The following is a 24,483-nucleotide window of genomic DNA, read 5'->3' as shown; positions in this document are numbered from 1 at the left end:
AATCTTAAAGGAGGTAAGAATCTATAAGGTTCTCTGTTAGAGAACTGCTGCAAAGAGTGCGACCTTGAGGTCACCGTGTCTCCATAATCACCATAAGTCTCCATCAAGAAATAAACCAGCTGTTTGCAAGAGGAGGATTCTTTTCTGTCCAAAATCATCATTTTAAAGGTCTAAGTTAATTAACCCCTACAAGCATTTGAATTGAAACCATGTACTTTGATAGAATGAGAAGAAAGAACGTTTTGTCAACAATCACTTCTGGGGAGGGGGGGGGGGTGGGTTGTTACTAAAGAAAGAATAAATATTAGGTGAAGCAATTTACACTCACTGATAAGTATGGTGGAGGATCCTTGATTCTGTGGGCCTGTTTTACTTCCCAAGGACCTGGGAACCTTGGAAGAGTCATGGTATTATGAACTCCTTGAAAAGCCTGAATATCTTATTAACAATATAGTAGACTGTCATAAAACTGATATTGAGACCTCTGTTTCTGTCCAACAGGATGATGATTTAAACATGCATTAAAAAAGAGACAGAAATGGTTCATGAGACATAAAATCAACCTTCTTTCAAGGCCGTCTTAGCGTCCAAGCCTAAATCTTATAAAAAACCTGTGGATGAGCTAAAAGGAAAACATTACAAACGAAGACACAAGGCACTCTGCACAAGAGTCTGTGCAAAGATCTCTCTCCTTTTGCTCGTGAATTGTTACAGGAGCAGATTAAGTGGTTTCTTGTTGGCAAATGCTGCTGGTACAAAGTATAAATAAGTGTTTTGGATGAGCCAACACTACCATACAAGACATTTCGAGAGATTTACATAAAACACCTTGTTAACCTTCAGGCTACACTGTACATTGTCATGTTAAAATATTCTCCAGGAAGATTTATTGTTCTGAATTGAAAGGTCTGTAAAGTTGGACAAATGCCTCCAAAAGATGGTTTATCCTGCGTTTCCCCCCCCACCTCCTTCCCGTCAGTGCTCGGATCTACAGTCAAGATAATCCATCACTGTGGCACATAATGCAAAAACAGATATTAAACTCCCCGTGAGAAAATGTGTTGCTGGGGACTAGGAATGAGTATAAAATGCTGCTTAAGCATTTAGTGAAGGTTAAAAAAGGAGAAGACTGCAGGTGAGACGCCTTCTAACTTGATCTGTGTTATTCATTTGACATCTTATATCATCTCATATTTGACAACGTTCTGTTTTCATTAAAACTGATTGCACAAAGCTAACAAATAGATGATAGCTGAGCAACCGCAGAGGAAATTATACCGGGAAAAGGCTGGGGAGAGAAAAACATAATACATACTGTAGATTTTCTTCTTCATTTTGGCTCAGATTCATGAATGAAGATTTTCTTTCTAGAGAACAAGTTCACATGTCTGAGCAATTTATTTTTCATACTTCAAAGAATGTGGGAAATTTGCATTTAATCTATAAACATCGGACGAATGGATAGATAGATAGATAGATAGATAGATAGATAGATAGATAGATAGATAGATAGATAGATAGATAGATAGATAGATAGATAGATAGATAGATAGATAGATAGATAGATAGATAGATAGATAGATAGATAGATAGTGTGAAAACCCATCTCATTATCCAAAATTTGTCCAGATGCTAAGGCCTTCTCCAAAGCCTGTTTCTAAGGGCAACCTGTTCAGCCTCCTTGTCTGCCAAACAGATGCCCCGTTGGTGGTCCCACAGGCTCAGGCGTCAGCTTGCCAGCAAGTAGGTGTCCTTTGTGCCAATGGGCAAGGGACTGACATGACATCTTCTGCTGACTGTGGAGGGGCAGAACAGAGAGTGAACAGAGGGTAACTCATGAGCTAACACAGGAAAAATAGTAAAAACAGTTGTTCACCATTTAGAGTTCCCTTATATTTCCTTTAGATTGTTGCCAAAAGTAAACATACAAAAATCTGCCAGGTCGTGCTGACAGAAACACTCTTCAGTGTGGAAGTTGACAATGAGTGAAGAATTACAATGACTGCTCTCTCACATGTTGTTTCATGCTACCTCTCCTTACAAAATAGACCATTAATGAGCTCTCATGGCAGAAAGGCCAGAAGAAATATTTTAAAGGCCGTTCTTCTATTTTCACATATCAAAGTTCTCAAAGAGAAACTTCCATTTACAAAATTGCTTTGCAAAGACTAGAGATTGGACATCCATGACCAAATTCTAATCGCTTCATCTCTTATAAATGGCCTCAGTATGATCACCAGCGCTGAAAACCTGTAAGGTATTTCATATAATACGAGTAGGTTTTTAGATTTTACAGTCTCTGAGGCCAAGTAAGTGGTTGTATTCCCAGTATTTTTACAGTGGAAAAACAACACTACCACCCACATTTCAGTCTAATGGTTAAAATTGATGAGCGCAAATGTTGCATTTAATGTGTCGTAGTGGAACAGCTGAGAATAAGAAAAGACTCTACAGCTAATTTAGTAATTAAACAAATACATTAGCTCTGTAAATGGCGACTTAGTTGTCTTTAACACAAACATCTGAAAAAAGGATTTGTAAAACACATATTCTGTCTGTTTAGGTAAACATCTATGTAAAATACTTTGTCCGCCATCTTTTGACATTAGGTTTCTTTATAAGAGTGTTAACATCTTTTGAACGATAGACATATTAGAATGATACAACATAAACCATTATAATCTACAGTATTCATCACAAAAGGTTTCCTGATCTGAGCTATAAAGGTCATTAAGGAGTTGCAAAGATCCCTTATTATGGTATAAACTCCATTTTAAAAGACTTATTTTACTCAAGGATAAGCTTTGGTGAGATGTTTTTATTTTAGATTAAATAACTAAACTTTACTACTCTTTAAGTAACATTTACCTTAAATGAAATTATATTTGTTTACATGTCACTCTGATTAATTATTCATAAATTGGAACAATGAAAAAAATTATAACCAAACATATTTTATATTTATCTTTTAGACAACTGCCAAACGGTTAACTTGTAGCAAATTGTGTCGACTTAGGTCAAATTACTGTTAATGTATTGTTATGAGTTATGTATATTGTTTATTGTTTTAGCTTAAGTTGCTCGTTGTCATCTTTAATGTGTTAGAGTGCAGGAGATGACTTCCTGTTCAGGTTTGCAGAGTGTCATGTTCTCCTTATTACTACTGAATGATCTGTAAAGGCAGTGAGCTGAGTCATACCATCATGTCAACATCACATCTCCTTTTTACTGTAACACAATTAGCATGCTAAGGATACACTCCAAAACAATAAAAATGTAAGATGGGCCAATTCATTTTTTCATGGTTTAGACTGGCTCCCCTAAACAGCAACACCTGCATGTCTTTTAATAGCAAATGCATCACAATTGTGTTGATTAAATACAAAAGCACATAGCTCATTTAAAGTGAATTATTTCACAAACAATTCAGTTTATAAATTTCCATCCTTTAAATCTTCCTCTGCTGATCGCATTACAGTTACATTAAACTATTTAAATTCAGCGTTTATATTTGCTTTTAGCACCAGGGGGGTGACGTGAAAGACATTTGGCTGTCAATAACATTCGGTAATTTATCCGACTGATTAGTTACTGAAATAATGAAGCCGAACTTCATTGTTTGTAACTTAACTCGTTAGCTTTAGAAGGCTCGTTTTAAAGTAATTCATACTGACAAGAAAGTAGCATTTAAACTTCACATTGTTTTGCTAATGCAAACAAATTCAAATCATCAGTATGTAAATCTTTAACTAAAGTGTCCAAGGTGTGTGTGTGTGTGTGTGTGTGTGTGTGTGTGTGTGTGTGTGTGTGTGTGTGTGTGTGTGTGTGTGTGTGTGTGTGTGTGTGTGCCTGTGGCTTTTGGTAAAATGCTATTTGTGATTATTCATGTCATTCAGGAGAATGATTAAATATTCTTCATACCCTGAGAGCAGCGAAACAAATGAACCACAGCCTGCTTCTAACAGGAGCTGACAGATCTTTTAAATAATGTTTATTTATCAACGGTAACATTTTCAGCCCTCATCTGGTCCCCCTGGCATGTGAGGGAGCTGCCTCAAGACAACCTTCTCGCTCTGACGTTTCTTTTTTAAAACTTTGGAAAACTCTGCCCAACAATGCGCCCTTTTCATGCAGCTTATCCACATCTTCAGACGTAAAAAAAGAAAGAAATATAGGTAGTATATGAAACAAGAGGGCGAATGTGGTTGTGCAATACTGGTGGAAAGTGAAAAGGAGGGGGTGGGTTGTTCTCTTATGGTACAATGGAGGACAAAAGTTAAGAATATCACAATTAAACGTGTAATTTGGTATTGCAATGATTAACTTTAATGACAAAGAAAACAAGATTCATTTTAAATAAAGGTTAGAACAAGAGAAAGCTAAATGCCAATCCAAACGTATAAATTAATAAATGAATACATGAACATATTCATTATCTGCACAGAGATACATTATTCACTGCTTTCTCCTCTCCGCACCGTCCCAGCTATGGATTTCATTATGCTTCCATTAATACAAAGTCTACTTTTACCATTGCAAACAAAAGCAGCATGTTTTCCATACAGGATTTTACTTTCAAGGAATGTCACTCTTACTCGGGGTCAAAGGTATAATTTTTGCAAGTTGAAACCGGTATAAAAGATCAGCAGCAGCCACAGGATGAGGACATGTGTGGAGCCTTTCCGGCACAGCGCTGAAGTAAAAGGGATGGTGGGATTCGTTTTCTTTGCATCATCTTTAGGCTGCAGCCCTCATATGGATTATGCTTCTGCGAGAAGGAAAAGGAAATCAGCAGGTAAAGTTTCCTGCACGTCTCTGCAATGTATTTCGTGTTCTTATGCGGTGCGCGTTGCGAATCCTTTTGTGTTCTCGCAAGTTTTTAAATTCTGACTTGTTGTTTGATTCAAGAGAACTTTTTAAATGAAATTCAAGATTTCACATCAACGAGTTTCTGACCTTGTGCAGACTGTTCTGCACCATCAAGTTGTCCCGTCCGTCCTGTTCTCTGGGAAACCTGAGCCTAAAGGAAGTCGCCTTGCCGCTGGAAGAACATCACCCCCGTTCCAATCAAAGCGACTTCAGCTCAGATGTAGTTCAAGTGTTAATAATAGGCCCGTGTTAGGGCCCCTGCAATTTTAATACATCATTTTCATGAACGCTGCTGCGACAAAATGAGGTTGCATACGAGGCGCTGCTTATGAATACACATGAAGAGGGAAACAAAAGAGCGTAGGAATCATTTGAACTGCAACATTAGAATTGTATATTTATTTTCTATTAATTATGGTAAATATAGCTTGTGCCTGCTTATTTTTTATATGCTTTTGCGCACACTGACATGTTTACCAGTAACAGATATGACAGACGCCCCCCTCTTGAAAAATGGCATTAATAAACATGTACGTAGTTAAAACAGACTGTTGAACCTTAGCTGAATGTAACAAAGCAGCAAATGCTTTTATCGCCATGATTACTGAATTAGGAGGCTAAAAGTTACAGTTTTACCAAATTTGAAAATGCATACATTTAAAATGTTGTTAAATGAATGCTTAAAAGCTAATGAGAAACAAGAAAAACTTCTCCGACAATAAAGTGTTTTAAGGTTTTATATATATATATATATATATATATATATATATATATATATATATATATATGTTGTTATTATAGAGTCAACTTATTCCCACACCCGTAAATCTTTAGCTGTGGCAAGCTTCAGTTAAGGAAAGCCTTGCATTCTTTCATTTATTGTGCTTGAAACACCAGTTTTGTTTGTTTTTGGGGGTGTAATAAACCTATTTATAAATATTATTAGTACAACATGAATTCCTCTATTTTTCCGCTCAGAACAATTACAATTAATGACATGGTCTCAGTTTAAATGAGTAAATAAACAAGTAAATAAGGGGGGAACATAATAATAATAATAATAATAATAATAAACCAAGAAAAGTATTAAAAAGAGAAAAAATATTACGTGAATAGAAAGTGCTGAGAGTAACAAGCCATCAAGCAACATTGTGGTTCTTGCATTAAAAGTGCCTTGACAATCCACTTTTCAGTGCTCTTCCACAGGAAAAAAAAATTAACTGTCTTTTCTTGACATTAGCTATTTAGATTTTTTGGTACTACTGGCTTGTATTCATTAGTAGCTTGACAGGAAGAAGGGCAGACATGCAGTAAATGGCCCAGGGTCAGAAATTTAAACCTGGCTGTGGCCTAACATTTAAAGAGGTCTTTTCTACAGCTAGGATGTGACTTCCTTATGCCATTAAAACATATTTGGGGGTGAGTTTTGTAGGAATATGGTGCAATGTCCAACCAACAGGCATCAAAGGTGAGTCATTTGTACAGCATGGGAGACATTTTGAGGGGAACAGTTGATATAGCCGTGAAGGAGTCAAATTATATTATATATCATGGACACACTGATTCAGCCTTAAACAAGTAATTTTTTAAGGTGTGGTTATATCCGACCTCTAAAGAATTATACAAGAAATCAGAAACAGAAAGTAAAAGCGATCGTAAAAGCAGCAGAACAATGTCATATTTTCTTGTCTCACTTATGAAAAAATTAAAAAAATAGTGTAGATTGCAGGTTTATTGTTCACACTGAAACAGATACACATGGTGCACGGAGCCCACTCCTTTGTGGCTCTGCAGCTCACCAACGCTCAGTGCTAGAACACTGCATGAGAAATTATATGCAAGTGAGCCGCATTTGAATATGCATGACCAAATCCGTTGGCTGTTTGTACTGAAGCATTAATTAATGGCTCGGGGGGAAGCGATATCCAATTGGAGAGCTGAACTTCTCAAAGCTGAAACACGAGAACCCCAAAGAAAGTTAGAAAAAGGGGGAGAACTGGAGGCTTTTTGTGCAGGACGGCTCTTTCTGAAGAGTTTCAACCGATCACCTACGATCACGCTCAGCAATAGCTTCTCTCCGAAAGACGCAAAAACCTGAAACCATCGACGCAGGTACCGACGTGAACGTTTTCCTTTTGCTTCGGACTTGTGGATCCATATGCGCCGCTAGGAACATGTGAATATTCAGGAGGTAAAAGTTGGCTGTAGAGTCCCAATCACCCCCTTCGTGGTTTGCTCTGGCAGTTAAAGCGAGAGCCGCTGAGAGGGGCGACAGACATTAGCATGCCTTTGATACAAGAGACCTTGTGTACGAACAAGAGCCGTCCATACGCTCTCCGGAATGTCATTTATATGCACAAGCCGGGGTGCGAGGCCACAGGATGTTAGGGGACCAGAGAGGATCCACTCAATACAGGTGTAGCTTTCACTGGCCAACAATGTAATAAGCGCTTTTAGGCCGCCGATGATTCTTTACACACCAGTGCGCTTTTCTCAACTTGCCGGACTCCACTGAAAGAGTCTCTCAGCTGAAAATGAGAGCCATGTCAGAGAAACTGGATGATGTGCTTCCATGAACTTTTCTCCGGATCCCTTTTTTTTTCTCTCCGCTGTATCCGGATAAACGTATAGATTTTTACCTTTTTTTGTGTGTTTGACGACCCGAGCCAGTTCTCGTGCCACTGCCGCCGCTGACCTATGCGCTCAACTCTCTGAATTATGCATGTTGATTATACGACACAGTCCTCTGAATTGTAAATTCTCACAATTATGCAGCCCATTGTCTATTCATTATTTCAAACGAATGGGAAATTATGTAAAACTACCTCTAAAGAGGAAAGCAGCGTGTAATGTGACTTGCCATATTGTTCATGCAATTCAAATACTTTTTGCTTTTGCGGAGAGTTGAAAGCAATCAGATTTAAATGAAATCCGACTTTGCGTGTCGCGGGGGATTATGATACAGTCGCGAGATAAGCTGTGATAACTGCACTACGCGCCATAAGGTGTGTGCACTCAGGCAGAGGCTGTTTTCCAATTAGCTCAAACCTCCTTCAAGGTTAAACAGGAAAGGTAATGACTGGGAGCCGAACTCGTCGTGCCTTGACCACATCAGGGATGAACCTGCTTTGCAGTGACTACACACGCGTCTCACATTTCTAGAGCTTTCTGGTCTCCAAACAAACTTCTAGCATGGTTTAGGGGGAAATAAAGCTCCAACAGTGCAATAAATATAAAGATCTGTTTTATTTTTTTAAAAAAAGGACAAAGTGTTAAAAGTCTGAAGAAGTCTTTGTATAGAATAACAGTCTTCAGGTTCATAGTTTAGCATATTGTTTATCCTCCTGCACTAATTATGAGCACTCTATTGTACTGACATCTGGATGTGATTAGTTAGAAACTCAGAACCACTTCCTACTGTGATATGTTCTTATAGGTGCAAGTTTAGCTGTGTAAGAGTTTCCTTTTTAGTTCCTGCAAACCTGTTAGATTAGATTATATAGTTGTGTGAAGCTTGTTTTGTTTATCTTCCGGCACTGATTAAAACAGCCGGTAATGCCTGCACTAAAACCACTGCATAATCCCAGTCACACTTTGAAAACTCACGGTCAGTGGGCGTAGTTTGGCATGTTGACTCCTGAGACTTACTGAAGAAATTTGATTAATTATCAAGACAATTAGCAGAACATCTTTTTTTTTTTTACTTTACTTTACTTTGCAAAGAAAATCAGATGTGTTGCAGTGGTGAGCATGCCCCTATGTAAATTCTTGTTTTTTATGTTTGTTACATCTGAATTACCTTTCATTGGAATATCAGCTTTGAAACGTTTTGAATAATACATTTTTACTTTCCTGAAGTTTTTTTTTTTATCTAAGTTGCTTCTGTTTTTTTTCCACATATATCTATTATACTTGCCTGGATCCTAAATCATCCTTGTAGAGAGAGAGGTATTTTAGCCACATATGTGAAATGACATTGAATTTCAGTCTTTAATCACAGACTTTCCCTCTAAACACTTTTCTAATCGGATTTCTCTGTTATTTAGTGTTTCCACCTAAAATCAACGGCTCGGTGACTCATGGAGCATTTCTTTGAAATTGAATGGTAGGATGAAATAAAACCACTCTGGGACAAACAGCATTAATCTGAACAAGGAAGTCATGTGTCAAATTGGCTAATTAGAGACTCTGATGGGCAACGTGTTAGGTTAAAAGCACACCAGCATCTTACGATAGGCCTGTCATGAACTGTACCATTACGGAATATCCACACTTACTTGTCTTTACAAGCTATTGTTGTGTACTAATTTGTGATTATTTTGCCTGATGTTATTAGGCATGACGTGTTTTTTTAGCTTTGTGTTTGTGCATCAAACTTTCCTTTACAGGAACATCAAAATAAATCTAATTATCAAAGAAAAGTTAAACTATTAGCTATTCATTTGCATAAGTGAAACTCATTTATGATACAGATTCGATATAGTACAGGAGGATTGCAGCTGGAGTATCCAGGACACGGACTACAGCTGTCATATTCCTCATGGTAAGCCTCTTCTGAATAAGAGACGTCAGAAGCATCCTGCCTGAGTTAAGCAGTAAAGGGACTGGACTGTTTCTCTGTGGTACAAAGTCCTCTTATCAGATTAAAGTCAATTTTGCATTTTATTTAAAGATCCAGGTGACCGAGTCTGGGTAAAGAGGGGAGATAAACAGAATCCAAGCTGCTTGAGACGTTTCTACAGTCAGCGGTGATTGCTCAAACTCAGAACAGCCATCTAACCAGGAAGTTTGAGAGCACCTTATGCTTCTTTCTGCTGACATGTTTTATGGAGATGGTGATTGGATTTCCCAGCAGGACTGTTGGAAAATGCCTGCAGTGTCAAAAGTACCAAATCCTGGTTTAATAACCATAGCGTCACTGCGGTCGACTGGCCCACTAAACAGCCTGACCCAACGCTGGAGAATCTACGGAGAAGATGAGAGAAACCAGACCCAAAGATGTAGAGGAGCTAAACGCTGCTAACAAAGCCCCCTAGGTGTCCTCAATAACTCAGCGGTGCCACAGGCTGACTGCCTCCATCTCACTCTGCACTGATGCAGTAATTCACGCAAAAGGCGGCCCCACCGAGTGACTGCATATAATGTACAGAACATGACAAACTTCTTAATAGGCCCAGATTTCTGTATTAAATTTCAGGTTTTCAATAGCTGTATAGACGCTATCAAAATAGATATCACTCTGTGTGCAAAAAATATACTGCACATAATCTATGTTTCATCACTTTTTAAGGTGAACGACTGAGATAAATAATATAGTGGACGACACAATTTAATCAGATCCAGCTGTGTGTCTTTCTAGCAGCCAGAAGGCCCATCTTTTGAAGATAATTGCACATGACTGATGCCTGTTCATACTAAGGATTGAATCCCAGTAAAAATCAATAATCGAATGAATGAAATCAATGAAAGTAAACGGGACACTTTGAGATTTATGCAGTCAGACTGAACTCAATCGCCGGTCACGCTAAAAATCACCCTTAGACCTCCACAAACTGTTTTCCTTTCTACTGCTCAAACACTCTTTACATCTCAATAATTTATTATTTATAAATATACACAGCCAGGCCACCTTTCTATATGGTTTACGAGTCCGTCTTGTTAATGGTTTTTGATTAGGGTTCTTATTTGTCCAGTCAGACACCCATTATTCCTGTTAATTTTATTTTATTTTTTTATGTCGGAAGGACTTTGCAATGAAACCACTTCTTCCTCCTCCTCTCCTTCCTGCTCCTCATCTGCCGTCGCTGTGAGTGCTACCCTCTCATCCTCTATCTCCCCTCATCCCCTATTCTTCTCCTTACCTCCTGCTGCACTCCATCCCTCTGCTGAGCACAGGTATTTGTTTAGGAATCTCTCGGTGGAAATTATACTCCATCTCCGGCGCTCCCTATCAACACACAATTATCATGGGCAATCATGCAGAACAGTGCTGAATTCAGCTGGGACTCCCACTCTGATGACATTACCGACTGCAGGGCCCCACTTCCCCATGAGCTAGGCTGTTCAGCACATGCATTATACCTCCACCTTTTACTCCTTCTCCCTTCTAATCACACTATATTACTTGGATATGCTTGAAGAAATCATTAAACTTTTTTTTTTTAAATCAAATTAGGATTTCAGATAAGAAATCTCTTTTCTAAGGGAGACTTGGCTGAAAAGGACGGCTCCCGCCTCATACAGGACAAATCCTGTGATCTTATCTTACAATTTATTAGCATTTGCCCACCTGACCCGCAGAGGTTTACCACAGCGTGGATTCACACATGGCTCAGGTGAGGATGATGCCGCCTGGGGTGGAGGCGGTTATTTAAAAAAAAAAAAACATCTCAGAAATGTAGAAGTGGGAACTTCCATCATTAGGGTCTTTTGTGTGGGGCAAAGTCAGCCTCACAAAAATAATCAGCGCCTCACATTGTGTCACTCCCTCCTGCATTCTGAGGCAAACTGCAGATGCATTTCCCGGCGTGTGATAAGTACATTATGAATCTTGAAAGGCACAGAGTTGATGCAGAGGCACGAGAATCAACACAGGAGTACATTCAGATCCTGATCAAATGCTCCATTCATGAGTGAAATTACCATCCGTCTGTCAAGCCAAGGTGTGAATTCTTTCATCTACAGATCCGAGCTCTGAAGTTGTGATTAAATGCACAACGCCACGTACTCTCCTCCACACAGACCCCAGATAAGCAAAATGGGATTTCTGCCTCTTAGGATCTTAGCACTGACAAGAGGGATCTCCTAAGAAAACACTGCCATCTGGTGGCGCATGGCTTAAATCTCTTGCGTTTCAGTCCTTCGGTACTATTTTGTAGACAAAACTAATGATCTATGGACTTCAAGTATGGGAGGAAAAGTTGAAACAGGTGTTAGTTGAAAAGATACAAAGCAAACATGGCAACATGCTGATTATACATAAAATATCACTCCCTTGAAGAGCTTGTAAATTTTGTTATTTGTCTGTTTGTGTCTGTGGAAATCCACTTTGCCCTTATGGTCCTACTCTGATTAGATACTAGCTGCAAAATAAAAAATCCTAGGAGAGTTATGTTCATGTACTGCAAATAAAATATGTACTGCTCATTTATATCTTAAAGGAATTCAAAGCTGGCTCACTAAAACAGTGGTTCTCAAACATGTCTGCTACCAACACACCTAACATCAATGTGTTGTTGTTTTTTCTGTACCTTTCTACAGATTTGTGCTTTAAGATCATCCTGTCTTGGAGGTTTGCAGGTTATCCTTATGTGTTCAAACTTGGTTTATGATCCAACCAATTGTCAATTTTAAGACCTTATACTGTCTATGGTGGCATGATCTGTATCGTTGTCCCTGAGGAAGACCTCTTTGCACTCAAATGTTAATTTCTTGAGATGTTGCTTAGATGCTTCCACACAATATTATGTCCTAAAGATGGCATCTATTTTGAGAGGTGCAGCAAAACACCCTTTAAAATGATGCTGCTACCCCTTTACAGGTGGGATGGTGTTCGTAGAGATGCAAGGTTCCCCCTTTTTCCAAGGGTAAAAACAGTCTCCCGACATTGTCCAGAAGTAGTCTTTGTCTCTGAGTGCATTTTATAAACTATAGTCTTGTTTTCTGTGTAGCTTTTGGCTTCTTCCTTGCTGAGTGGCCTTTCAGATTCTGTCCATATAGAGCTAGTTTCACTTTGGATAATTATTCTTTCACCAGCTATAGCGAGCATCCTCAAAAGATCTTTGGCTTTTATTTTGGGGATGCACCTTAATCTTTGGGAAGCAGAAACCCAAAAACTGAGGTCTCCTGTCTGAACGTTGGGGTGGCTTGACATTCTCAGGGTCTTCATACTTGTGTATACATGTTTGAACAGATTATCATGGCACCTTCATGCATTTGGAAATTTTACTTAAGGATGGTGCAGTCTCGTGGAGGTCTTCTATTTTCCTCCTCATATCTTGGCGGATTTCTTTTTTTGACTTTTCCATAATCTCCAATGAAGACGCACCACCATTTAGGCGTTTCCTTAAAATAGATTCCCAGCTGTGCCTCCAGTTGACTTAGGTGTTATTAATTAACCTATAAGAAGCTTGCAAAGCCATGACCTTATGATCTAGCTTCCCTCAAATTGTTTAAAGGTAATTTTTGATAACACAGACTTTTGTCATTTGAATAAACTAACACATAATAAAAACAAAACTTCCCCTCATTATTTTGGAATTTAGCAAATCTAAATGTCTTTTTATTAACCTATCTTTTAAAACAGGAAAGGGTTAGTCTGAATAAATACCAACCAGCAAGAGGAAAAAGTGACCTATGTGTCTTTTTGTACAATTTATGCAAATAGCCAGGTTCAGGTGTATTAAACCTATCAAGCTAAATAGTCCTCTAATAGTTCATGTTGTTTTTGCAGCTCTAGACAATTTTTATTTAGGGGGAAAGGCCAACTACGGTTCTTTGGAGAACAATGAGTGGAAACAGCATTATAAGCCAATAAGCTGCTTTTCCTAATTTGTATGTAATATTTTCTTCTGATCTTAGACACTTGAGCATGCAAATAAATGAAAAAGAACTAAAAAATTAGATAAAAACAGAAATAAAATGATTTTTAAAAGCACTGCATGTATGAATTTGAATTCAGCCACACTATGCCAAATCTGTAGAATGTACAGTTAATTTCCAACAGGATTTTAAGCTGTATTTATTATGTAATTTTTGTATTTAGACTTTTTATCTTGAGCTTATAATATTAGTATTCAGACACTGTGCAATATGCTGTAGGAGAAAGTGGATATAAGAATCAATGTTATGGGATTTTTTTTTGTTTATGCAGCAGCTTGTGTTTGTATTGAAGACATATTTCATTTAGACAATGAAGTCATTCCTGATCTTAAAATGATAATTTTAAGGCCAAACAGGACACAGGACACACACGTAGAACACAGTTTAATATTTATTAGAAATGGTGATGAAATCATTTACAGCAAAGAGCGTAACAGTGTCAACATAAAAGTGTTGCTTCAGGCAGAAACCAACCAGTACTTGATCCGTAGCCTCATCCCATCAGAGCAATGTCACAAGGAAATTATACAGTTTCACGTTTATTATCAATCCAGGAATTCTTCAGAAAATGGTGAAACAAGTGAGCATGATGATTTAAAAGGATTCTTACTGTTGAAAACATTGAGAAAAAGCAGCTGTTATTTAAAAAATAGAAGCTACTTACAGCTTAGGGTATCAAGCTCCACTAGTACAGATATGAAACAACTGAAGCCTTGTGCCTATCACTGTCGTATATTTTATTTCATGCAGCTCTCTCATTAAGCCATACTGCTACACATGCTGACATATTCTTTTACTAAAACAAATATAGATATTGGTGCTTCCACAGTTGTAAATATACAGCTGAAAAATGCTTTAAAATGGTCCACAGGGCTAATCCTGGACCAGGTTTTGGACAAACATTGCTGTAAAATGAGAAATAGTTTTATTCTTTCAGCCGCATGTTCTAAAGCAAACACACTGAGCTTCATTCAACAAAATAATTTTGTTTCAAAGGCAGTTTTTATACAATGAGCGTTGTATTCAATATAACCTAAAAGTATAGAGTCTTGAGAAACTGTATTTACAACCCCTCAAACACACAAACCTTAACGTGTTTTATTGAGATTTCATGCGATTGACCAACAAAATTAACTGAATAACAGTGAAGTGGAATTACAATGATGCATGATTTTAAGCATTTTCTATAAATAAAACTCTGACAAGAACATCATGTGTTTATTGAGTTTGAAGTCAATACTTTGTAGAAACCCCTATGGTGGCAATCACATGCCTTACTGCTAGAAAGGGAACATCCTTCATCCCAGTCTGAAGTCTTTTCTGAGACGATATTTAGCTCCATCCATCCTCCCACCTACTCTGAGCAGCTTCCTGGTCCCTGCTGAAGAACAGCTTCCCCAGAATCGCAATCGCCTTGTTACTGAAAAGTGCTGTATAAATAAACTTGCCTTGCCTTGGCAGCGCATAATGCATGTGGTGTTTTATTTTTTTTAAATTAATGCTGTTTGTTAACTAATGTTCTCTAATAAACATCTGAAGCCTTCACAAAACTGCTGGATTAACTTAAACGAAGATGGCCTTTGTTTATTAATTGTATGACTTTCCAAGGCAGTTTGCTGTACTGTATTTTATCTTGCAGTATCAGAGTAAAGGGAGATCAAAACAATGTACACCACACTACCAGTTTTCTTATTTGTTATTTTCTTTCCTCTTCAGAGTATGTGACACTTTGAGTTGGTCTATCACATAAAATATGTTTTAAAAAGGCTTTTGAAATGTGGATGCTGTAATATGACAAAACATAGAACGTCCAAAGGGTATAAATACTTTTTTTAAGGCACTGTTTCTCCTCTTTCTCTCCTTTAATTATCTCCACATAAGAACACAAACAAAAATAACTTTCTCAGACCGACATTTTCAAGCTTGACAGATCATTAAAACCACAGAGCAGCAAAAGAGAACCTGCAGAGTCTATACAGTATCTGGCAGGAATTAAAAGCTTTTGTTTCAAGTGCGTCTCTGGACAGTTCGGCCGATGAGCAGGAAGAGGAGGCCCGCCAAGAGGGAGAAGAAGATGCCAATGGGTGCAAACAGGAATGACAGACCGTAGTTCAGGGTCAACATGAAGTCTGGACAATAGAAGGAGCGCTTGTCTTTGGTGTAGGTCTGGATCACATCCAGGACCTGAAACCACACCACGTGCATCACCACAACACACAGCAGGAAGAAACCTGGTGGTGCAGAGAAGAGGAAGAGGGGTAAAGAAGTGAGACTGGAATCCTGTAAACTCTCATTTAAAGCCATATGTTTTTAACTTAATATTAAATGCTCATTCTGAACATTAAATGTAATTGGATGTCCTTTGCCAGCAAAGCTTTTTTTAACAAATCACATGGACTTCATGATTTACACCTAATTAACTGTTGGTTCACTGACTGGAGAGGCATTTTCATTCTAATAACCTGGTTTCTCAGAAATAAAATTAAGAACCCTTATTATAATTGTTTTTTTAATACACAACATCTTTCTCGAGGGTAACATACAGTTAGTCTAGTTTTCGAAAACACTTTCTTCTTTTGTCAATTTGTTGCTATAAAAACTTCCAGATCTAATTCCGATTGGCTAATCAGTTGCTTGTGACGGCTCCTGTTCAAGACGTAAAGGGTGTTAAAGGGTAGTTGTGTGTTTGAAACTACAGAGAGAACTGAACTTAATTAGCTTTTGTGCATCAAAGAAGCCAAACCCGACTCATTCATAAGGCCTGATAATATCCTGCGGATTACAGGGCGATAAATGTGTTTGCAACGGACACCACCCTGTTTACTATTTATTAGTGAAGCCATGCAAGACCCTGGCCCAAAAAAGGGAGGTGAACAACTGAACGTGTCAGGACAAAAGTAAGATGTCTTTCATTATCCTATTGCTGGCGATCAGACACAGAAAGATAGAGAATTATCCTTTGGGCTTCTCATGTTTTTTCTTCCCCTTTTTGATCTCCCATTGTAGATCAAAATAGATCATGTACAGAGGAGTTGGTCCTCGACATGGCTTTATGGGTTCCTACCTTGACCAGTAAGTCTTTCCTGCATTTTTTTGCCCTCTCTCTCACAGAAATAAAACAAATGAATAGATCACAAATATACCTTTCTTTGCCTCTTAGATCTAAACAGATCCTTGATCACTTTTAGCTCTGCGTTCTTCTTAAAGGAGAGACCATTATTCTCCAAATTAGCACTTCCTAACTGGGTAGCTTAGAAGTACAGCATTTTGTCTTGTGGATCAGTAGTTTCTGTTCAATTTGACATTAGTCTTGATTTTTCCTATGAATTATTTATTAAACTGTTTTAAACCTCTTTTTAGAGCAATTGTGAATTGCCTGTAAAGAGTAAATTCATGCATCAGATGAATTAATTTAGTGACGAGATACGAGATTGATTTACGATAACCCATGAGACTTTTTGAGTTCTGAACATCAGTACCTGTTGAAGTGCTTGATATTCACTCCAGGCGTTCTCATAAACACAAGTTCAGCCACTTACCCACCGGATTAAACTCACCAGATGTCAGGAAGAGGCCACCACCTGCTTTGTACAAGTGGTGGCTCGCAAACGGAGCTGCGCAGATGATGAGGAACCCTCCGACAGCTACCGCCACCAAACTAATGAGCATGAAGACGCTCCAGAACCCTCTGTAGACTGGACAGCGGAAGTGTTAGCCTGATTCACAGATGTGCCGTATAATTTTGCAAACTGAATGAATAATACTCACTAATTGCTGAGTTATCATTTGTTGTATTGTTGCTTGGACCTGTCACAGCGAATGGGTCTACAAAGGCAGTGTAGCAGACCTTTGAGGGAGTAATGTGAGCTGCGGAAAAGAGACATGTACATACAGTATTTTAAAACTATAACAACTGATACATGAAGGAAAGTTAAAAGCATTTAGTTTTAATATTTTCATTATCTACAACAGTTGCTTTATTATTTAAAGATTTGCAACCTACTTTCCATGAATCATATAGACCCTGCACATTTCCTTCATTTGTTTTGATGCCCTCATTACTTATGCAACATTTCATAAACCCTCAGAGGGCCCTATTTTAATTGTGCAGACACTGTCTGGAAATAATTAAAGATTCAAAGTCACCATTTAAAAAGAAAAAAAAAACAGATTACACATAGCCAGCTGACAGACAACATGAATAAAATCACATGATGGTGCCTCATTTAGCCAGTCACATGAGAAGGCTGGGAGGTTTCTGTCAATAATATCACAGACATAAGCTTTAACCTTGTTTAAGGGTCTTTCAGTGATCAAAAGCGCAACAATACAACAGTTTATTGTCTTTGATATGGCATTAATCTTCATAAGCATTGTTTGAATGCAAGAGGTTCTCTTCAAAAACCAAAGTACTGGTATTATGAAGAGTTTGCTCTTTCCGCATTATTCACACTTGTTTAACATTACTTTTTTTAAACTACAGTTTTATAGATACTCATGTCTTTGAGGTATAATGTATCTCAAATATAAGCAACTCCTGTAAATATCTGAAAATAAATGAGTATGGCCATAAAAAAAGAAGTTAATTTCAAACAATAAAATGTAGCTCACTCACAGAACCATTGTACCCACGTCTGGTTGTAATCTGACTCCAAATTGACTCCATAATAGCAACACCAGAATAAACCACAATGGTATGACCTGGTCTTGAAGCTTTTGTCGTTGGGCACATCAGGAAACAGCTGAAATAAGATGCAAAATAAAGGGGTACAATTAGGATGTATACTGAACATATTCAGCTTTAAAACTCTCTGCCCTTCATAGTCTATACCATAATACCATCGACCCTTTACCATTAGACCACAAAAGCCTCACCGCCTGTTTTCATCTCTTAGATTTTAGTTTCCCTGGGCTTTACTGTCACGGGGAAAAAGTCCTGGTCTGAGGGTAGGACTTTTCAACAAGCTCGGGGTTTTGTTCAATGGGCGGAGTTGTGTGCAGCAAGAAAAACAATCCACCACAAGGAGGAGTAAGTAGCAGTAGGGAGATGATTAGTTTACAAACCTATTGACTTTATACCTTTAATTTTTCAGAAAAAAAGTAGTTTTAAGATGTGTTTAGGCGAGAAAGTACACCTTCAAGCTTCATCTGCTCAGTCAGTTCATCAAGGTGATGAGCTAATTCTGATTCTGTATTCGGATGTGTCGGGAGTGGCAGAGACTCTCTGACAGGCTGGTCTTGCCAGGAAGGTTGCAGTGGGTAACTCCACTGCTGTAGCGTTTAGTCGGCCAGAGAGTCTGGGATTTCCCGCTGATTGGATCTCTTCGTCATGGCTGAAAAGTTATTATTAAAGTGTTAAATAAGTTTGTGGGAAAATCATCAAGTACCGTATATCAAATGTGAAATCATCACCAGATTTTTTTGGCATTTTAAGTTAATTATAAACTTTTTTGGCGCAGTTCTGTAATTAAACTAATAATTTAGTACTATTGATCAAACGGAGTCCTTTGATTTTCCTTAGTTTTTTCCCTAAGTTTGACTTTTATTGTAAAAGTCGGTGAATTGTGAACTATTTTACAATTTACAACGAACCACGCCTGAAGGAAAACCAAGAGAAGATCAGACACTTCAGCTTTCTAGACGCAGACAGGCTCCCTGTATTTAATTCAGATCCACGGATTTAGCGAGACTTTCTCTCATTTTACACATTTTGCTCCACGTAAACACCTCATTTTACACATTTTGAGGTATGTGTGTGTGTGTGTGTGTGTGTGTGTGTGTGTGTGTGTGCTTGCATGCATTGCATGTGCAGAACAAGACAGCCTCTCTGCTTTTGTTCCATGGCAGGAGAGAAGGCATGTGTATGCTATAATAACCTATAATAAGTATTTCCCTGTGATCAGAAGTCTGCGGTATTGAACTTAAAAATTCTCCTGGTCATCCCTGCTATGGCTGAGGCAAAAACATACTTCTAAAGCTCTACATTTTAAACCCATGAGGCAAACCTTGGAGCAGACAGATCAGTCTTGTCTCCCCTCTCCACTTCTGTCTCCTTGCCACACCACTGCGGACCCTGCGCAGGGAGAAGCTGGGCTCTATTTTCACTTTTTCATACCAACAGGGGTAGAATAGAGTGGAGCCCAGCAGTGAGGACCCGAGCGTGCGGAATAGGGTAGGGCCAGTTTTAAAGGGGCTAAGGAGATGTAACATCATCACCAAATCCAGTTGTGTGCTCTCATCATGTTCGTCCGAAGTCTGAATGAGTGGTAAGATGTGGATACAGCTTCTCTGCCTTGTCCGTTTGACCTATGCTGTTTTCTTCCCACCGCCCGCTGGACCAGACCAGTACTGCAATTTTCCTCCCAACTTCCCCATATGTCATTAGGATGTTTTGCATAAATGGCCCCTAGGAAATGGAGATGTGTTAAACTTAAAAGCACTAGGATTTGTTTTCCCAGTGTAAACTAAAGCTAGGGGATTTAAATCCTGGAGCTTGCAATGGAAAATGGGCTCATTTCTCGAAATAATATTCTTACCCTTCAAAGGAACAATAAGTGAAACTTCATTACTTTAGACAGAAAGGACTAAAATATAGTGTCTGTGTTGCTCTCTGATCTCTTTTTTGCATAGCCGGGCCCCTCCCTGCCCATAAAATGCCCGCCTTGCATAAAATGGTGGAGAGCAAGCCCAGCGGATCAAACCGTTCTCTTTACTTACTTACTTACTTACTTCTTTACTAGACATGTTCCTCTGAAAGGTGATGCTGTTTTTGCTGTGCTTTTATCTTTTGCAAATATGCGCATAGAGCTGGATTGCTGCTGGAGGTAGAAACAGGCATGGCTTAATACACATCTTGTTTTGGTCTTGTTGTGGTGCTCAAGCCCCACTTTGTGGTGTATATCACTTATGGCTCTTTTAGATACAATGCATTCTGGATTTTGATGTATCAGAATAAGGGAGTTGAATACCAGTGCATGCCACACTTTTCAGATTTGTCTTGTTGTAGCAAATGTTATTTACTATTTGTCATATTCTTTCCACTTCAAATTTAAGTACTACTTTGTGTTATTTTATCTCGTAAAAATCCCAATAAATTATGCTCGTGTCTCAGGTTGTAAAATGATCAAATGTGTAATTTTTTTTTTTAATACTTTGGCAAGGCACTGTATAAGCACTGTTAGGCACAATGGTTTCTCAGACTTGTGAGATCCATTTGCAGCATTTACTGCCACACTGTCACAGGGCACCTGTTAAGGCAGGTCAAGGGTTGAACTGAGCAAGGCCCATTGACCTCTGGCCGATTTTCTTTGGTACCAACTGAGCTTGCAGGCTTTTCATTCACACAATGTGGAATAGTGGAAGAAATAGGGTCAGTGTTTTTGTCACTTTCTGCTTATAAATGCAAAAAAATAACAGATCTTTAATTTTCTATCCCGCTATACCAATATAGAAGAAACACAACTAAGACGATCATGGAATTGTAGTGAGTAGTAGATGTTCGTTAATTTGAAAATAATATAAATACGCCCTGAACTACAAACTTGAATACATTTTTTAGGGGTTGATGTCGAAGATTAATACAAAGTAAAGCATAATTGTGAAGTAAAAGGAAAAGGATACCTGGTTTTCAAAAAAATTTCTAACTAATGCCAAATATTTCTTTATTAGATTTAGCTATTGACATTCCTTGAGCCATTCTAAACATTCTGGGTATTTTGGATTGTTACACTGGAAAATATTTTGGGTCCTTAGCAGGCTGTAACAGGTTTTCTTCAACGATCACCTTGTATTTAGTTCCATCCATGTTTCCATCCACTCTGACCAGCTTTCCCACAGCATAATGTTGTCACCACCATGTTTCACAGTAGGGACACAAGTTAAATTTTACTCCGACCTCACATATTTGCTATATCTGCTACATACTGGACTTCCTGTGGCTTCATTTAACAATGGTATTCCTTATCCACAACTCCATACAAGCTAGATTTAAACAGTGTCAACTAAAAGCTGTCTTATCAACAAATTCTTTCACCTGAGCTATTGATATCTGCTGCTCCTCCCCAGTTAAATATTCTTTGAGGGAATTGTTTCTTTTCCAAGGAGCTAAATAAAATCTAAATAAAAATGCACGCCACACTTTCAAGGTTTTTTTCACTCTAAAAATCTTATAAGGGTTACAAAAAGAAATATGAAAACCCTTTCACCGTTCCCTTCTCTCTCACACAATTACTGTTTATCACAAACAAATCCCAACACGATGCATTAAAATACATTCCATTAAAATACAAACAAAATGTGGTGCATTTCTCCATCTTCACAGCTCAGTGTGGGGCACATATCCAGCCCCACACTGGTTTTATCGCCCTGCCGTCTAGTGTTGGTGAGCACACAAGCACCCACTCTGGAAACTGGAAAACTAAGTATGTTCTACTTGGTGATACATAATACGACATCATACCTTTGAGACTACAGGGACTTGTATTTCTATCTTAGAGGCACATGGTACAAGCTCTGCCTCAATCACTGCATAGCTCCATACACATTACACTAAACAGAGTCAAATTACATGAAGGGATCCCTCTCCACTCTGCGGTCCAGCAGCTGAAAAAGTGATCGGAGCAGCTGATCACAGTCTTAAAGAGCAGATTTAAATCTAGTTGAATGTAGATCACTGTAATATGACACAATACAATAATAAAAACACAACATGAACAGCAAAACTATTTCTTGTCAGATGAGCTATCTCCCTTAAGTTACATTTATATTATTAATGCCTTGCTGAGAATTAAACTCAAAACATGAAATAAATCACTGACCTGCAGCTGTGTTAAAGTCCAGAACTCACCTTTATTGTCATACTATGGCTGTCTTCAGATTCCTTATTGTCGGGTTTGCAGGTTTCGGAGCCTAACAGCCAGTAATCAGTTCCACAAGAAAGGAAGATAAACACGGCTGCCAAAGCCCCAAAGACCCCTGCAAAACATAATGCCACACTAAGCTTCATGCTCCAAAAACTGACTGCTGGATTCTTCCGCCGGGTTTTCCTTTAATACGGATTCAAATCCACTGAGTTTGATGGCTCGCTACTCTGTTCAGTTTTGTTTCACAGGGTCATTGGATCTTCATTCCTCCTTACTATCTGTGTTATGGGAGGACAAAGTTGCCCACATGATTCTCTTGGACTCTCCGCTGGGGTCTAAAGCCAGCCCAGTCCCCTCCCTGCCTCTGGGCTATTTTTGATGTTGCGTTGAAGGCGGCTGCTACTCTCCGCTATGGAGTTGAATGCGTGGAGCATTTTAAAAGCGTGAGGGAGAGGGGGGGGGGGATTAACACAGAAATAACTGGGCAACTGGACACCTAGCATCTGAGAGGGAATGTGTGAGTGGGGTGAGACTGAAATGACACCAAAGGAGAATATAATCTAACAAAATCAACCCCTTCTGCCCTACAGGACAACAAGGTGATAATTTTCCAAGAACAAGAGGTTTTAAAGCTATTAGTTATCTGTAAAATCTCTCAAACTCACTTTTGATGTAGTCTGTCACCTATACGACAGCGCATCATCAGCGTTTTCATTCAGTTGTGCTATTTTAATTTAAATTGTTTATCAAAACAAGAAAACCCTGATGTCACACGCGTCTCCGGTGACATCACATGAGGCACTTTTTTTTTTTTAGATTTGTGGTCCTGTGGTCAGGACGAGGGAAAGTGACGGAGGAGTATCAACTGCGACACTGGTGGATTCGCCATGAACTGGTCTTTTAAGGTGGAGGATTGTTTTACCCTCCTCCCCAGCTGAGGTTGAGGGTGGCTTTGTGGAGCCCTGCAGACCTGAGCGATCAGTTCAAGCCACTGCCTCAAAGTGCTGACTCAGCGAGTCATTGATAGCATTCAAAGCAGTAACAAATCCTAAACACGATTGATCAATGCACCCTGTGTTCGCAATTCCAACTCCTGACTCGCTATGTGTGTGTCTTAGAGAGATGGTTTTACACCCGCCTGCGGGGCTTTAACATAGACATGTTCCGAGCTGTACCCTTTTAACCAATAGTTACACCGCAGTAGCCATAGAGGTCAGTATTAAGACGATTTCGGGCCTAATAGTGTAAAATTAAACAAGTTTACATGAAAATATTAAGATTTGCACAGTAACATAAAGCTAGTTCCCTTAATGGACAATTTATGCAAGAAAAAAATATATATATATTGTACTGTATTTGGCAATACCTCACTTGAGTCCCCTCATAGCCACCTAAAGTAAAATATTTAGCAGTGAGGGTTCATATGGGCGATCTTCAATTAACACACATATGTGACAAGTCCTCTCTCGACCAAAGCTGCTATACATTGATGCTTATGAGAGCAGATGTTTTTTTTTCTATAAGCAACAACACTAAACATATTGAAGTCAAGAGTATTTCTTTCTCCAAGTTCAATCCAAACAGAGCAAAATCTCATTTTAAGCCCAAACTAAATATTTCCAATTCAGTAACAGGTCAGCTTGGAAAATTGTCACATTTTAACTTTAATTGAACTACAGAAAGTCTTGGTAAACAAAAACATAATTATTCACATCCTTTATAAGGTTTATTTCTTTCCGTTTTATGATTAAGGTTTTTTTCTATTCAGTCTCTGAATAATAAAAATTTTACTATGATATACTTTATTTTATTGGTTAAAAAGTTTTGTAAAATGTATTGTTCAATTTACTTTTTACTTTTTACACACAAAGCTTTTTTATTAATTCAGTATTTTTTTTTTACATGATTTCAAGTTTCCCATATTCATATTAACATTTTTTTCTCAATACTTTCTTACACAGTCACTATAAAAAGTACAGCCTTTTAAATGCATACATAGCACACATATTATGTGTCAGCCATGAAAAAAGTGATCTAGTATTTTCTAGGCTTTATATCAATTAAATATGACCTTGAGAGTTCAAAATCAAGTAATGGATTCAATACTGTCTATTGATTAATCAAAACAAAGTTAAAACAGAAATTCTGCTTG

At 38.3% G+C, this 24,483-nt stretch overlaps 2 protein-coding genes across 2 annotated transcripts in view; one reads left to right on the top strand and one right to left on the bottom strand.

The window, feature by feature from the left end:
* Positions 1-4,684: 4,684 nt before the first annotated feature.
* mfsd9 (major facilitator superfamily domain containing 9) overlaps positions 4,685-24,483 on the top strand; it is a 31,045-nt gene continuing 11,246 nt past the window's right edge. Inside the window, exon 1 of the mRNA XM_036139133.1 lies at positions 4,685-4,795. Coding sequence (XP_035995026.1) covers positions 4,763-4,795 — 33 coding nt within the window. The 5' untranslated portion in view covers positions 4,685-4,762. The remainder of the gene's footprint in view (positions 4,796-24,483) is intronic.
* tmem182a (transmembrane protein 182a) lies at positions 13,844-22,701 on the bottom strand. The gene is made up of 5 exons (XM_012864366.3): positions 22,316-22,701; positions 18,086-18,212; positions 17,239-17,337; positions 17,028-17,165; positions 13,844-15,701 (listed from the first exon to the last, which is right to left on the bottom strand). Exons 1-5 carry the CDS (start codon positions 22,472-22,474, stop codon positions 15,478-15,480), a joined length of 747 nt encoding a protein of 248 aa, XP_012719820.2. The 5' UTR covers positions 22,475-22,701; the 3' UTR covers positions 13,844-15,477.

This window comes from Fundulus heteroclitus, chromosome 7 (genome assembly GCF_011125445.2).
Source record: "Fundulus heteroclitus isolate FHET01 chromosome 7, MU-UCD_Fhet_4.1, whole genome shotgun sequence".
Taxonomy (NCBI): Eukaryota; Metazoa; Chordata; class Actinopteri; order Cyprinodontiformes; family Fundulidae; genus Fundulus; species Fundulus heteroclitus.
The sequence above is the reverse complement of the archived record's forward strand: the minus strand, read 5'-3'. Positions and strand labels throughout refer to the sequence as shown.